The 16,994-nt window shown below is 31.5% G+C and overlaps 1 protein-coding gene and 1 non-coding gene across 2 annotated transcripts in view; one reads left to right on the forward strand and one right to left on the reverse strand.

Moving 5' to 3' along the window:
• LOC115877985 (protein eyes shut-like) overlaps positions 1 to 16,312 on the reverse strand; it is a 45,064-nt gene extending 28,752 nt beyond the window's left edge. The window contains 6 exon segments of the mRNA XM_030894370.1: positions 2,120 to 2,328; positions 2,785 to 2,953; positions 3,157 to 3,270; positions 4,958 to 5,188; positions 6,398 to 6,704; positions 16,150 to 16,312. Coding sequence (XP_030750230.1) covers positions 2,120 to 2,328; positions 2,785 to 2,953; positions 3,157 to 3,270; positions 4,958 to 5,188; positions 6,398 to 6,683 — 1,009 coding nt within the window. The 5' untranslated portion in view covers positions 6,684 to 6,704; positions 16,150 to 16,312.
• Positions 9,227 to 9,298, forward strand: Trnac-gca. Its single transcript has one exon. It is a non-coding gene; the product is annotated as a tRNA-Cys (tRNA).
• Positions 16,313 to 16,994: the final 682 nt, after the last annotated feature.

The raw sequence follows: 16,994 nt of genomic DNA on the forward strand, positions 1-16,994 counted from the left end.
AAATAAATAAAAAAAAATAAATAAAAACAAATCAAAAAACAACAACAAAACTAACTAAATTAAAATAAACAATGTAAATAGGAACATGAACATGTTAAAATTCTTTTTTTTCTTGCTTTAGTATGGGCGAAAGTTGACACAATATTACCATTTTCTATTGTACGGGCAAGTTCATTTTCTATTGAAATAATTGCCAAAGCTGATAACCGTTTTTCGCCCATAGTAGGTATTTCTTAAACAATTTCTGACAAGCTTTAATTTGGAAAATGATCTTTCAGCCGAGGCCACAGAAACACAAGGGCGTAGATAAGGGGGGGGGGGTACTGGGGGACAGTACCCCCCCCTGACGCTTGACGAGATACGAGAATTGAAATAGTCATTGACTATGAAAGGATTTTTTTAAATTAAAATCCGACATAAGAACACTTTGTATGCTTTTAATTATGTTGATTTATCGTTTATAATATGTTCTACCTAATTAAAAGCACACAAGTGTTCTTATTGGCCAGTACAGATTAGTGGGTTAACTCTAATCAATATCCATAAAGATATTGAAATAAATGTTGATGCTGTTATTGATAGGTTTTCCAAACAGCGTACTAGAAAACTTGATTTTGTTTTGTAGTTTTATTTATAGTTTATAGTTTTTATAGTTTTTTTGATAGTTTAGAGTTTTTTTTATAGTTTATAGAAAATTAACTAATAAACGTCGTTGTTTCATTTTTGTTTATGTTATTTACAAATCTATATTTTAATTTTTGTGTTATGTTTTTATATCTTTTTGAAGACAAAAAAATCGCCGTCGTTTTAATTCGACAAAAAAATTCCGACGGTGACTTTTTTTGCGACTTAATCATAGTACCACCCCCATAGCATACACCTATCTACGCCCCTGCAGAAACAGGTATGGTGAGAAAAATATGACACGCTGTTAAAATCTCGCTGAAACTAGAAAGACAATGAAAGGTTTTTAATTAAATTAAATTCAGTGAGTTCAAAAATGCAATTGATTTCATACAAATTATTTCGGAAACATTGCCTGAAGGAGAGTAATTGAGAAGAAATCGTATAGGCATCGGGGTATTTAAGGTATAGAACCTGACCCATTTCATATATATGCTCATCAGAAACAGAAGGATTCTGCTTGATTCGCATGTGAAAGCGCATGTGAAATCATCATTCGCATGTAAAAAGATTAGCATGTGATAGATATGGAAATGCACACGGCACATCGATAGTTACGCCACTGCTAGTTTTCGTTCTGTAATAATTAAAATATATTTCAAACGTGTATCTTTTTATTACCGTAATATTTTACTATACATCCTTTAAATTTTGTTAAATTAATAAAAGGCCCACCCTAGATTTTTTCAAATAATAAAGATCTACACACGCAAAATCATAAAAATTAAAATAACTAGGAAAATCTTTGTCTGAGGGGTAGGCAACCTTAATAATATTTTGAAGATGTATGCATTTCCCATTGAACACCGAAATAATATACTGGGTATTCTATTTAAAATAAAGAACTAACTTGCTTTTAAATGTGGCCAATGTTCCATATTAATTTTGTCTCACTCTGTATAACTTTTCGGGTCACATTCTAATTTGGTTAAACGTACAATAGTTATAGTAATTAAATATCAGTTATATTATCAAATATCTTTTACCTATAAAGGGTAAAATTTTAGGTAGCTGTTATTGAAATTTAAAATTTACTCTTCATTTTCACAAAATGTGAAATATGTCAAAATCCTTATATTTTAGGCATATGCTTCTTTAATAAGACTCTTTTTTTGCTTTATTTTTTTCCTATAATCCGAAAATCAATTAATATATGGGGTGTGCCATTACAAAAAACACAACTTCGAGGCGTAATTTTTTTTGGGGACACCCTCTATAACTCTGTATATTTTTATAAAATATTTTCAATTAACCTACATATGTACGCAAAATTTCACTTCGATATAAACTCCCGTTCTCCTCGGAACCTCCGCTTCGATAGTTTCTGCTTTGACAAAGATTTGCAGCAACACCAAGACCAAGACCAAAAGGGCCTTGGTTTTGGTCTTGCATTTGCTCATCAATATAATTCTCTCTGAAATGCTTTTAAACTTACATGTTTCAGTAGTTGTGTCCAAGCTTGATATGATTGTACTCATGGTTACATTAGAATATGCAATTGTTGTAGTAGGTGGTACGATATAAGTACAATCTAACTGATTGTTATCCACGATAAGGCACTCGCATAAAACTCCAGTAAGATTAGGCGGACAAGAACAAGTAAAATTGTCTATGCCATCTATACAAGTTCCTCCATTTAGACACCTAGAAAAAAAAAATAAAAAAAAACATAGAATTTAAGCAGTAATATCATACGATCGAGAAAAAAAAACGGCGTCAAAGACGGCTAGGGAATAACAATCGATGATAATTTTGGCGAGGTCAAGCCCTAGGTGTCATATACTTGGCCCGCACTCTTTTTTATTTTCTAATAGCGTTTACTGCCAGCTGGCCTTAAGAAGGTTGTAATTTATTTTTATATTGAGTAAAAATAATTTTAGATGGTGTAGTTTAAGATTTGAGAAAAAAATATTTTTTTTGGAAATAGATTTATGTCTGGAATCTTTTTTTTTTAATTCGTCTATAATTAGTGTTAATTTTTGACAAGATTTTTAGGTCTAGATATTGACATCGCCAAAATTAACATGAATTATATTTCCGCAGCCGCTTTAGACACCGTTTTTTTTTATCATACGGTATAATTTAAATCTAAAAAAGAACCTGGGTCCAAGCTGACATTCGTCATATTGAAGTTCACAGAGTTCCCCGTGAAAATCTGGGACACAATAGCAAGTAGAATGGTTTTCTTCCAGAATACAAAGGGCGCCATTTTTACACGGGCTTTCCTTGCATATTTGCATTACTTCTTCACAGTTATGTCCGGTATATCCTAATTAAGAAAATCGTAAGTATACAGGGTGGTACAAATTAGGAGTACAAGCATTGGTATCGTCGGAAACTATCATTAAAACCATCGGAAACATCATTAAATTGCGCAAATTTTAAATCTCGATTATATTTTTAATAACAATATTGATATAGCTTTGTAAACAAATGATCCTAAATAATTAAATATAATTTCGTTAATTTTACCAAAAAGACAAGCACATTCATAGTCTGCGTGTAGATCGATGCAAACACCTCCATTTTGACAGGGAGCTGACATACATTCATCTATCTCATTATTGCACAGTATTCCATCCCAGCCTGAAAAATATATTGAACATTTCAGTCAGATCCAATAAGTTAGGTCTTAAAGTTTCATTCAGGACCTCGAAATTATTCGAATAAATTACTGGTTTCAATTAGCGTTGACGTTTGTTCCTTTAATTTCAATGTAAGGCATTCGCATTTCAGCAGAACGTCAAAATTAGTGGTAGCAATTTTCAATTAGTATAAAAACTTAACAAATATTTAACTTTTGCCACTAATTATACCGTATGATCTAATAAAAACGGCGTCAGCGATGGCTATGATATGACGATCGATGACATTTCCGATATAATTTTACATATAAAATGAAGCCATTTCATTTTATATGTAAAATTATATCGGAAATAACGAAGCCACAAGTGAAGAAGTGAACTAAAAATATTTGTGAGCCAAGTGGCTGCACGGTTTCCATGGTAACGTGACGTCAGCCTAGCGGCAGAATGTAAATCCCCCGCCCCGCAATTTTTTATCGGCGACCGATGTGAATGAGTTTTTGGGCAGTTCGCTTTCGTCTTCCTTTATGCTAATATTCGGCTATTCGGTGAGTAATTAACCGTGTAAAGACTGCAAAGTTGTTGTTGATTATTTATTGTTGTTTGTTAATGGTTTTTGTTGATTTAACTTGTTAATTTTCTTCACAAAGAACTTTTAAATGAACTTATGAGTGAAAATCCGATTTATGACGATATTACTGATAAGTTTGCATCAATAAAGAACAGAAGAATTGAGCTGATTTAAAAAAATTAGTAAGGTTAGTAATATAAATAAGTCAAATTTATTTTGGTTAATATTGCTTAGTAAACAATGTAATAATAATTAATGTAGTAATTGCATAATAATTGATTGGCCCCTCGGTTGTAACCAACAATTTTTTCAATATCGAAATTTCAGTGAAAAAACCGAGGAAAAAACGTTATATGAAAATTACAACCTTATTTCACTGAAATCTCCATTTTGAAATAAATTTCGGGTACAACGTTTTTCGGGGAAGCCATTCAATAATTACAGTGTCCGCCATAAAGTTGAATCCATACCTATGGACTATGGACGTTTTTTTTTGGTATTAGAGTTTAAAAAAAACTCTTTGTGGAAATCAATTCTGCTTTAAAAACAACTTAAAATGCACCAAGTCAAAGTTGAAACATAATTTTGTTTGTCACCTTTTTTGAAATAATAATAATTTAACCAATTTTTAAATATTTCTTTTAAATATTACAGTTTCTTTTAAATACTACACTCTTTTTTATTATCGAACCAGATGTTAGCTGTCAACTTTGACGTGCATTTTAAGTTGTTTTCAAAGCAGAAGTGATTGCCACAAAAAGATTTTCTAAAACTCTAATATAAAAAAAAACGTCTATATTGATCCAACTTTATGGTGGACACTGTATATAATGTTTATTATATTTAATTTAAATTTAATTATATTTTCACTGGAATGCAAAATAATGTGTTTATCGAAAACTAGTTGTATCTCTTTTTACTTAATGCGTTTTAGCCCAAACTAAAAGAAAAATATTATAGGTATTAGTGTATAAATAATAACAAAAAAAAAATGTTGATGAATACACCAAAAATTTTTCAAATAATAATTTAAAAAATGTTGACAAAATGGTGAATGCGCCAAAAAATTTTATACCTACGAGCTATTTTTATACCCACGAGCCGCCACTGGCCTCACCTGGTTGACATCTACACGAAAATGTATCTCCTGGACCTTCAACGCAAACTCCTCCATTGAAGCATCTTGCTTCTTCGGTAATATTGCACACAGCTATATCAATTTCGCAATGGACTCCAGAATATCCAACAGGACATTGGCATAAATAGCCGTTAGGGCCATCTATACAACTCCCGTTGTTCCAGCAAGGATTGCTCTCGCATTCGTTGAAATCATCTTCACATAAATCCCCTAGAAAATAGGATTGAATACTACTCTTATCCCTTATTAGTTTAGAATATCAGAGCCTTTTTGTACCTATTTTTAGTCTTTGTATACTTGTATATTATTTAGGCTGGCCGCACAGTTGAAGCATTCACATGTATTGTTAAAATGCCTAATATCATCATCATCATCATGCATCTTACAAAAGAGCACGTCAGAGAAAACCTTGATCACTATTCCAAAGAATCCAACAATCCTGATCTGAACATTAATAAAAGAGAAATGATAATAATACAAATACTGTCTTCATACCAAAGTTTAAGGTTTAACACACTTAAAACATTCACAACTGAAGAGGTTTTGTCCCTGGATTCGGGAGGCTACTTAGCTAGAGTTGATACGGTTGGTGCCAATATCTTTAGACTATGAGTTATACCATTCTTTGGCTTTGACTGCACACTTGTTTGCTAAGATATTCGACCAGGCATGGTTGGAAATTATTAGTACACGCAACAAGGCATGCCAGCAACAACATGCCAGTACTTACATATGGCGCAGAGACACTTTCACTGACGAAAAAGTCCATAGAAAAAATCCGTGTAGCCCAACGAGCTATGGAAAGAGCAATGCTTGGTGTATCTCTAAGAGACAAGATACTCAATACAGTTATAAAACAGCGTACATGAATAACAGATGCTATATATCTGCTTAAAAAACTCAAATGGAACTGGGCTGGGCATATTGCCAGAAGAACGGACGATAGATGGACCAAGCTAATACTAGAATGGCGGCCAAGACAGGATGCTATCACAAACAGAGGCAGACCTCCGAGAAGATGGTCAGATGACTTAAAGAGATTTAGGGGAAACCGGATCCAAGTGGTACAGGACCGAGAAGAGTGGAAAGATTTGAGGGAGGTCTTGTCAGGCTCGTTGATGGTGATGATGATGCTGATTATCGCTGTTATTTGTCTGATTTCCCCTTCCCTAGTTTGCCAATAATATTTTAGAAATCAATAATTTCAATTTATGTATACAGAGTGTCTTACAAATGAATGTTTTGAATTTAACCAAATATGTATATGTATTTTTAAAAAAAAATTACAAAGAGATTATGTAAATATGTGAGGGAGGCGACACCACAATTGGAAATGGTTGAATAAGCAGAAAATTATGATGATGATGATGATGATGATAGTAGTGGGGGAGTTTCATATTATGTAATATCGTTTCATACCTACAAATCCTGGTGGGCATGTACAGTTAAAACTGGCAATTCCATCGATACAAACTCCGCCATTTTGGCAAGGCGATGACCAACAGTCGTTCCAATTCGTCTGGCATTGTAATCCGGTGTATCCGTCTATGCAATAACAGAAATAAGTTGAGTTCAGGTCATCCAAGCACACTCCGTGAAGACATGGATTACTAAGACATGCGAATCCATTGTAGATTGGGTTGATGTTTGATAGGAACAGTACCAGCCAAAGGAACCTTGGTCTGGTGCTATCCAGTCGAGGCATAACGCATGCTTAATATCCAACCTGGAATATAAGAAATAATTTGCATGTAATTGCATGAGATTGCAAAGCTATCTATGCGATTTTAGCTTTTGAAGTAGGGGTGGGTTGAAACTGAACGAGTCGTTCATTTGAACGAGTATTAAAAATTAATGGGGTGAATCGATTCATCGCTCATAACACGGTTCGTTCGATTGAATCCATAAAATTTGAACGAACGAATCGTTAAGCCGCGTCTACATTGCTGGTGAGCAGGCCAAACGAACACTTGCGTTGTTTGTTAGTTTTTAGTTTGGTTTCATTCATAGGATTCGGTATTTACTGCAGTATGATGATACTAGCATGATTTTTTTTATTTTATTTTGTTCAGAATTACAAATATTTGTGTTTTGTTCTTGGGTTAATAATATTAAATATATCTTTAATAAAATATAACTCTATATTTATATTGCCTACTTATCTTATAATCTGATCTTTTTTTAAAAACTCTATTTATGTACGCCTGGTATTATTTTTGAAATGCTTTGCTTGGAAACTTTAAATAAATAACCCAAACTGGTATGTGAGTCTCTAGTTGCAAAGAATCTTAATGTTATGGCCAATCTTTATTTAACTCTTTCTTGAACCGGAATACACTTCCTAAAAACTGTATTTTTCCTTTCTATATATGAGGTTTGTATAAATGTACCTATGTCCTAAAATGCTTATAGTTTCGTAGTTTCGGAGATACAGGGTGTAGAAGTTTCATTTTTATTTTGTTTTTTTCCAAATAATTTCCGAAGTAACATCAATAGTTGGATGAAAATTGGTGTCTGGGAGTTTTTTTACATGAGAAATTTGATTTTGATGTCAATATGACTCCTACTTGTGGGGGTGCCATCCATATGGGTGCCACCTGCATATTTTTTACTGGTTTGAAGAGTAATAACTTTTCGTCCGTACCTATATAAAATTACTGAGTAAAAAATATACATTTACAACTTTTTTTAAGTAAAAAAGGTCTCTTGGTAAAAATCGCTACGAGTAATGGTTCTCGAGATATTTGGAATCGAAATTATCAATATCTGTCGACATTGGCGAAAATTAGACATGTTGACTAAATCACAAGACTAAATTTAGACCATTGCCTGGAAACTTATATGGTGAAATTTTGATAAAATAATTTAGTACACACTAAAAACACGGTATGTCGCTAGTGGTAGGAAAAATAATTTTTAGAGGTTACTAGTTTATTTGGTTGCCTGTGATATGCATATACAGGGTGTTTCCTAATTAATCTAAAAAATATAAAATCGTTAGAAAATGTATTAAGCCGGGCTATTAATAAGTATATTTATTTTTTTCTCGACAACCGTTTGATGAACAAGAAAAACTTAAAAGATCAATTTTGTTGAAAAAGGATGGCCAGTCAATAAAAAATATATTTTCTTTAAAAAAGCAGTGGTGTACCATTTATGTTAAGCAGTTTTTTAATTTTTAACACCCTGTAGATCAGAAAGGAAGTACTTTAGACCCAATGGTTAGATAAAAATTGTTTTAAGAACACATGAGGAATCACACCATAATTTTTTTAGACTAATTCGAAAACACCCTGTATATTGTCAACTTGACCATGACTGCTGATAAATCAAAAAATACCTTTTCAGTGAAAAAAGCCTGATTTTCGCAGGAAAAATTTTGATTTTTATTGAATTTGGGCCTGCGTTTGCAAATACTGGTTTGTTTTTTAATTTTCTATCTATCTAAATTTTAAATATCATAGTCAGAAATAGTTTTATTATTTATTAACTGTAAAAATGGTGTTTTCTTGTTGTGTTGCATCTTGCAAAGAAACTAACAAAACTGCAAAAATGTACGTGTTTCCAAAAGACGATAAGGTATGTATCTTAGATAAAAGAAAAATATATGGTATGTATTCGTTGTTTGATTTTTCTATAAATCTCGGTCTATTCATTAGACAGCCAGTCGACTTACGATCATTTACATGAAACTCTGTAAAATAAATAAAAAAATAAATTGTAAAATATATATATTCTTATGTTTTATTAAAGTTACTCTGATATACTAATATATCAGTGTAACTTTAAAAATAAATCCTTTGAATTCAAATATAAACATAAAAAACCTTTACATCAGAAAAGGCGAAGGCGCTGGGTTAAACGTAGTCTCCACTAAAAACACGGAGGGGCGCTTTGACCCAAAATTTTACTATTAAGTTTCATATCTATCTTAATAGTAGATTATTTTCTTTTATCTATGATTTAGACTGAAATCATGAATTTGAAATGTTTTTGTGTCAAAAGTTCAACAGAAACTGTTTTATCGGCATTTTTTCGAAGAAAAATTTTATGATTAATTAAAAAAAATAAAAAGGTCCTAAATTTACCATTTCGGCCAAATAACTATCTATTCAACATATTTATTTTTTGTCAATACTGATATGTATTGATTATTTTTTTAAAATATTAAATTTACTGCATTTTAAAAATAACTTTTTTAAGTACAATTTGGTTTAAGAGCGAGTAAAATGCATTTTCTATCAAGTTGGGGATATAGCTCAGTGGTAGAGCATTCGACTGCAGATCGAGAGGTCCCCGGTTCAAACCCGGGTGTCCCCTACCTACTTTTTTTATTTTTTTTATCACGTTTTTTAGTTTTGTAATAGTCTTATTATTACTCTACTTTTTATTAATTAAATAAAATAATTTCAATTTTGATATTTTTAAAATTTTTATTGAATATTTTTAATATTTTATCTATTTTTTTTTGGTCTGTATTAATTATGGTTAATAAACTGTTTTTTCTTTTTATTGTGGTACCAATAATTGGCCAATGTAAGCTAATTACTCTGTATTGTTCTTCGGTCGAGACAATGAAGATTTCACAAAACTAACTAGAAGAAATCTAGGACAACTTAGCAGACAAGTGTTCGCTTTTATTTAAGTGTAGAATTTCCGACTTTAAATACATTCATTTGAGTGCATCATTAAAATGATGACATTTTTAATATACACTGTGTTCCATACAGAGTTGCAAGTTTTTGTTTGATTTAGTCTGTATTTGATTTAAGTCTTTATTTGATTTAAATCATTTTAATGACTTATTAAGTCATTTGATATTAAGTCATTTTTCGAAAGCTGACTTAAAATTTGAAATTTAAGTCTTTTTCTAAATGATTTGTGATTTAAACCTTTATTCCGAAATAGAAAAAGATTTAAGTCTTTTTAGAAAAGACGATGTTGTCGGTGGGTTTATGGAGTTATAATAGTTTTTGGTTTGCCTTTTGTTTCTTTATGTCATAACTTAATTGAGTTTCTATTAATTGTGTGACTATTTAATATACAATGGCTTGCTAGACCACACGTTTGCTGGAATTCTACCAATAAAAGTCCATCAAAGATTGAAAACTAAATTATAAATTAGACTAGCGTGTACCAGCGACTTCGTTCGCATCGAATTATATAATCATATGTAATGGTGATGATAAAGCAAAGCAAGAATTTCCATTAACATACAAACTGGATAACATTTTCTCACATTTATGTCAGCATGAGAAAAAACAATATGGCGATATTATTATATAACCTGGTAATATTTGAGGGGTAGTTTCATCTCGTTGGAATTTGACTTTCGAAAAATCCGTTTGCCAAAAATAAGCTTTTTACGTCAAGCAGTTTAAGCAGAATCGTGGTTAAGAAATTACCGCCTGTATGATTGTTTAAAAAATTTCAAAATATGTAAAAAACAAATAAATTATGCTTGTCCAAGCCTTTTCCCGAAAGACTAACCGTTTTTTAAATAACAAATATTGTAATATTTGAGGGGCGTTTTCACCCTCTTAGAATTTGAGATTCGAGAAACCCCTCCTTATCGAACCTCTACACCCCACAGTCAATCCGTTTGCCAAAAATCAGCTTTAAACGTCAAGCAGTTTAAGCAGAATCGTGATTACTCAATAGTCATATTTTATGAAACACCCTGTATAAATTTATAAAAAATCTTAAAATATGTAAAACAACAAAATAAAATATACGTGTTTAAGAGTTTTTCGAAAAACTCACCGGTTTTTAAATAAAAAATATTTTAATATTTGAGGGATAGTTTCGCCCCCTTAGATTTCGAGTTTCGAAAAATCCCTTCTTATCGAACCTCTACACCCTAAAGTCAATCTGTTTTACAAAAATCAGCTTTTTACGTCAAGCGCTTTAAGCAGGATCGTGATTAATCAATGACCAGATTTTTCGAAACACCCTGTATACATTTTTAAAAAATCTTAAAATACGTAAAAACAAAATAAAATATACGTGTTTAAGCGTTTTTTCGGAAACTTGACCGTTTTTTAAATAAAAAATATTGTAATATTTGAGGGGCGGTTTCACCCTCTTGGAACTGGAATTTCGAAAAATCCCTTCTTATCGAACCTCTACACCCTAGAATCAACCTGTATGCCAAAATTGAGCTTCTTACGTTGAGTGGTTTGAGCCGGATCGTGATTAATCAGGATGTTATATATTAAGTATAGATTACCATTAAAACGCGTTTGGATTTTGAGGACTTCAAAAAATTCAACTATATTTTCATGTTTTTAAAATGTCAATAATAAAATAAGTGTTTCCTTTTGTAGAGACTATATGGAGACATACTGTATAATATCATTCTTACTTAATAATAATAAAATAAATTAAAAACATGCAAAACTAATCAATTTGCTATACTCCTTTATATTTTTATGCATTGTCTCATTAATTATTCTGTGGTTTTTACTATCGCACGTAAAGCTTATTTCATACGCCTGTAATAATTTTTGAAGAATTTTTTCATTATTTTTTTATGTAATAGAAAAAAAAACGGCGTCATAGGCAGCTGGGGAATGACAATCGATGATAGTTTTAGCGAGGTCAAGCCTTAGACGCCATTTACTTAGCCCGTACTCTTCTTTATTTTTTAATGGCGCTTAAGAAGGTTTGTATTTTATTTTTATATTGAGTAAAAATGATTTTTAAATTTTTGCATTAGATTTGTGAGTTTGGAAACGTTATATCATTTTTAAATCTATCTATAATGTTAATTTTTAAACAAGTAAGTCTAGAGATTGACAAAAATGCCGAAATTATCATCAATCGTCATTTCTCAGCTGTCTTTGACGCTGTTTTTTTCGATCATACGGTGTATTAGTCTAATGTAACAACTTATCGATATAATTTGATCAATGAATACATGGCGTGAAAGTCCCAATTTTAGTGTTAGTTTAGACGTTTAGACCTAATTAGCCGATTAAGTAATTTTATTTCTTCAATTAGATTCCGCAATTAAGAAAATTAGAATATAGGGTGATACCATTGCAACGTGTTGCAATCTATATTTAAATTTACTTTAACACGTTTAGTTTCAAATTAGTTTATTGAGTTCTTATGCAAGTGAATAATTATTGTTAGTTCATTAGTTGTAAAGACTGTTCAGCCATCGTTCATCGTTACGTCATCATTATCTGTCAAATATGAGTTTTAGGCTGTGTCTGACATCAGTTCATATTGTTTAGAAAAAAAAATTGTTGTATAATTTAATATACCAAGCAGCTCTTCATTTTGACTTTATAGAGCAAATGATTGTAACAGATCTTTTATTTAGATTAAAGCTGCAAAAATTAGTTTAAACCGAATTTATTATCGCTATGTTGGTCATATTGCGCCGTTTTCAGCAAGGTTGTCGTTTATTATTTGACACTTATCCTAATGTCAGTCATTATTTTGTATAATATCGTGTTGTTGTTGAATCTTTGTGAGTAATTCTCGTTTTTTGCCTATTTTCATAGTATTTTTTTAAAAATTGTACTTCAAACTTTTTTACCAACAGTTCTTTTAAAAACTAAATTTTCGTGTTTTTGTATTACATTTCTTGAAATTGTGTGTTGAAAATATGCCGTCAAATGAAGTTGTCATTTCAGAAATTTATCTATTTAGTGCTTTATTATTATTATTAAAAACTCATACCTACATCGAAAATATTAGCCATGAATTACACTAGCGAAGAAAAAGTATCGATGATTAAATGGTATTATCAAAGAAATAGTTATCAAAACGTGTAGGACATGTTTGCTGCTCTGTATCCGAATAGACCGATACCTGGAAAATCTACAATCGCAAGGAATATCCAGAGATTTGAGACCAAAGGTACCCTAATAAATAACTGCAGATGTGAAGCAAGGCAGGAACAAAGAGAAGATGCAAGAAATGATCGACTTGGTTGTTTTATTGTTCGTGGAAGAGAACGATGGGAAGATCAGCACAAGGAAACTTGAGGATGAAATAGGAATAGATCACACTACAGCGTTTCGAATTTTGAAACGACATAAATACTATTCCTTCAAATATGAAAAGCACCAAGAGCTACGAGATGGGGACGAAATACGGCGGCAGGCGTTTTGTTTTGATATGATGGAAAGAGCAAACACGGATAGGGAATTTTTAAAAAACATATGTTTTACTGACGAATGCACGTTTACCTTAAATAATGAACCCAATGTTCAAAATTATCGATATTGGAACAAAGAAAACCAACACAGGTTTGTCGAAACAAGGACGCCATATTCACAGAAAGTAAATGTTTGGGCAGGGATATTCGGACACAATATTATCGGGCCATTATTTCTTACGCGAAATTTAAATGCAGAATATTATTTGAAACTACTCGAAAATTATATTTTACCAGCTTTACATGATGCCGCTAGGGAAAACCAGGAAGTTTGGTACCAAATGGATGGCTGCCCGGTACATAGTACCCTGGCTGTTCAGTAATATTTAGACAATCGTTTTAATGGAAACGTTATTGGCCCAAATCATACAGTAAATTGGCCAGCAAAGTCTCCTGATATTTCGCCAAATGATTTCTTTTTCTGGGGCCATTTAAAAAACAGGATATACAAGGATAAAAAATACCCAAATCTAGACCAGTTAAAAAATGCTATTTCTGCCGAATGCAATAGAATTTCAGTTTACCAACTAGCGAATGTAAGAAGAGAATTTTTTGATCGCCTGGGTTATTGTCTAGCATTCGATGGAGTAATATTTGAACATCTTCTTAAATCCTAAAGCAAATAAAGTAATAATAGTAAAGTTCTAACAATTTAATAGTACCTAAACTAATAAGTTATTGAATATTGTAATAATACTATAATTAACCTTGTAATTGATTACTTTATTTTACTTTAATTCATATTAATTTGTATTTATAAATACATCTTTAAGATTTCCGATGTAGGAATGAGTTTTCAATAATAATAAAGCACTAAATAGGTAAATTTCTGAAATGACAACTTCATTTGAGAGTTATCTTTTACCTTGACTAGTGCTCATAAGTAAATACAGGGCCATAAGACAGGATAAATATTTAAAAAGAAATCGGCGATAACGCGTAAACGAGCTAATCAAAAATATCTAAAGTTATTCTTTTGAATGTCGGTTTTAGTGCTCTTCATTAAACCTAAATAGAATTATTCTCTAAAATAATTAGGGAAGTCAATAATTGACCCCATTAAAATTTACATGGGATTTTCTATGTCCGGTCCGACGATATGTCCCGATCCTATGTCCCGTCCGACGATTCAACACCCGGTATACGATTCTATACCTATTAGTAGTTGCCTGTTTGAAAATTTGTATATAATTACAGATATTTAAAAAATATATAAAAAGGTGAATTTTTTGACATATCTATTTTAAGGATATTATTGAAGAGCACATAAACACACCTATATTTGCATTAAAAATAGTTACTAACAATGTATTTATATAAATTATTACCAATGGAAAAACAAGCAGGTAAGTGACAAAGGCAACACGAGCACTTGAGTACTTTTAGTTGATGACAGATCTATCATTGATTTAAATAAAGAAATGTGAGATCATTTCTAAATATTGAAAAAAAAAACAACAACATAAAATAACACTTATTTAAATTCTCTTAAATATATTTTTAAGTAATAAATATATAAACTAACCGCGTGATCGAAAAAAAACGGCGTCATAGACGGCTGGGGAATGACAATCGATAACAACTTTGATTAAATCAATCAATAGTCAATCTCTAGATGTCATTTACTAAATATCGTCTGGTCAAAAAAAATATCGTAGACGTCAATAACAAAACTTTTGTCAATTGACAAGAAAAATTAAATAAGGATAGAACGTTTCCAGATACACAAATCTATTTAAAAAAAAATTAAAATAAAAATAATTAAAAGAGTACGGGCCAAGTAAGTGACATCGAGAGCTTGACCTCGACAAAATTATCATCGATTGCCATTCCCCAGCCGTCTTTGACGCCGTTTTTTTTCGATCGTACAGTATAAATGACATTTCGAATGTTTGCTCTAACCGGATTGATATAATCTGATTTGTTTAAACCCTTAAGCTAAAGCAGGCATAAGAAAATGTGCTTCTAAAAATAAGAAGACCTTATGATAATTTTGTTTCATACTTTTAATTTTAAATCATGAAAGTTACTTAAAATTTTTATGTACTTTGAAGTTCAATATATTTTGTTTTAATTGGCCGATTTTGGTGAATTTTTAAGCAATTTGTAGCTAAATTATTTGGCTTTTTGGTCTCTTTTTACACTAAAAAAAAATGGCTCCGGGAGGCACGTATAGCCGCCCATACTAAAATATGTTAATAAAAAGTTGGTAGGCACTTTTATATAGTTTCAAAGTAAAGGAATATTTTTTTCAATTTTTTTATCTCAAAAATTGCGACTTTGACTGATTTTGATGTTATTACAAATTTGGATGCAAATATTATTCCTAATCTTAAATTGAAAACCGCGTTTTGCTAGCTACTGTAATTTTGGAGTTACGATTTTTTAAAATTTTTAACGTTACTGTTTGTTCAAAAGCGAATATCTCATAATAAAGCTTTTGAGATAAATCAAAAAACAAAATATCGAGAAAATATGCACCTTGATGATAAAGTAGTTTTTAAATTCCTTTCTTTGCCAAATCATTGTACAGAGCGTTTCAAACTTTCACAAAAACATCAACATTTTGTTTTCCTTCGTATAATACACACATGGGATCTAGAAATTTTTAAATTAAAAAGAGTCTATAAAGTCAAATAATTTAAGTACAAATTGCTTAAAAAATCATCAAAATCGGTCAAATAGCACAAAATATATCGTACTTAAAAATAAATGAAAATTTTAAGGTGACCCTTTTTCATGTTTAGTTAGTTTATAGAGGTTTATCAACCTAGAAAACTAGTTATTTTCGTTGAAGTTGCTATGGAAATTCTAAAAGAAAAACTATATTGCGTGTGGAAACTCAATTCAAAATACGTGAGCTTCGAGCTCATCGCAACATATCGATCAAATTCCTGTATATTTTCGAAAAAAAATCATGAGATTTTGATGAATACCCCAAATACAAACATACCCTCATTCTTTTTTACATACAAAACAAGTATATTACTTTACTCACCTTGTTTTACCAAAAAAAACTTATTTTTTCTTTACTTCAAGTCTCAAGTTTTCCCAGGCAAAAATTTTCACGCTTCACAACACTATCCTACCCCTTCTACTGGAAAACTATCTCTCACCCTCACCCCCTTGCGATGAAAACCCGGAAAGGGGTTTTCTGGCCAACCCGGTAGCCATGGTAACGTGTAAACAACAACCGGTGACGTCACAGAAATAATACGGACACGTTCGGGTATACGGGTGAGCGAATATAGAGCGATGTTGCAAGGTGTTGTTAAATTTAATTAATTTTATGAATTTTTTTTAGAAGATTAGATTGTGTAGATTGTATGAGAGGGGGAAGTTGGATTTTTTCAGTCATAACTCATCATACAGTCTTAGGGCTTTGCTAAAAGCCAGTATCTGAAACGGTTTTACTTAGGTTAGAAACATCTGCCCAGCAGTTAAAAGACCATACCATAACTTGGTATACTGATGCTTCCAAAACCAATGCGGGAACAGGGATCGGAGTATTTGGGTCGAGAACTAAATACTCCGAACCAATGGGCACCTACCCTAGCATCCTACAGGCAGAAATCTACGCTATCGAAAGATGCGTACAACTTATCTTAGATAGGAACTATCGGAAACAAGAAATAGCCATCTTATTTGCTAGTCAAGCAGCGTTAAAAGCAATCAACTCAGTATCAGTCAATTCGAAATTGGTCAAAGAATGCACAGAGAAGCTGAATAAATTAGGTAAAGAAAACAAAGTCCTCCTACTCTGGGTGCCTGCTCACCAAGGGATAGAAGACAATGAAAAAGCAAATGATCTAGCTAGAAAAGGAGCGAATATTCCACTAACTG

The sequence above is a fragment of the Sitophilus oryzae genome, unplaced genomic scaffold (genome assembly GCF_002938485.1).
Source record: "Sitophilus oryzae breed Bouriz unplaced genomic scaffold, Soryzae_2.0 scaffold_1000_pilon_pilon, whole genome shotgun sequence".
Classification (NCBI taxonomy): Eukaryota; Metazoa; Arthropoda; class Insecta; order Coleoptera; family Curculionidae; genus Sitophilus; species Sitophilus oryzae.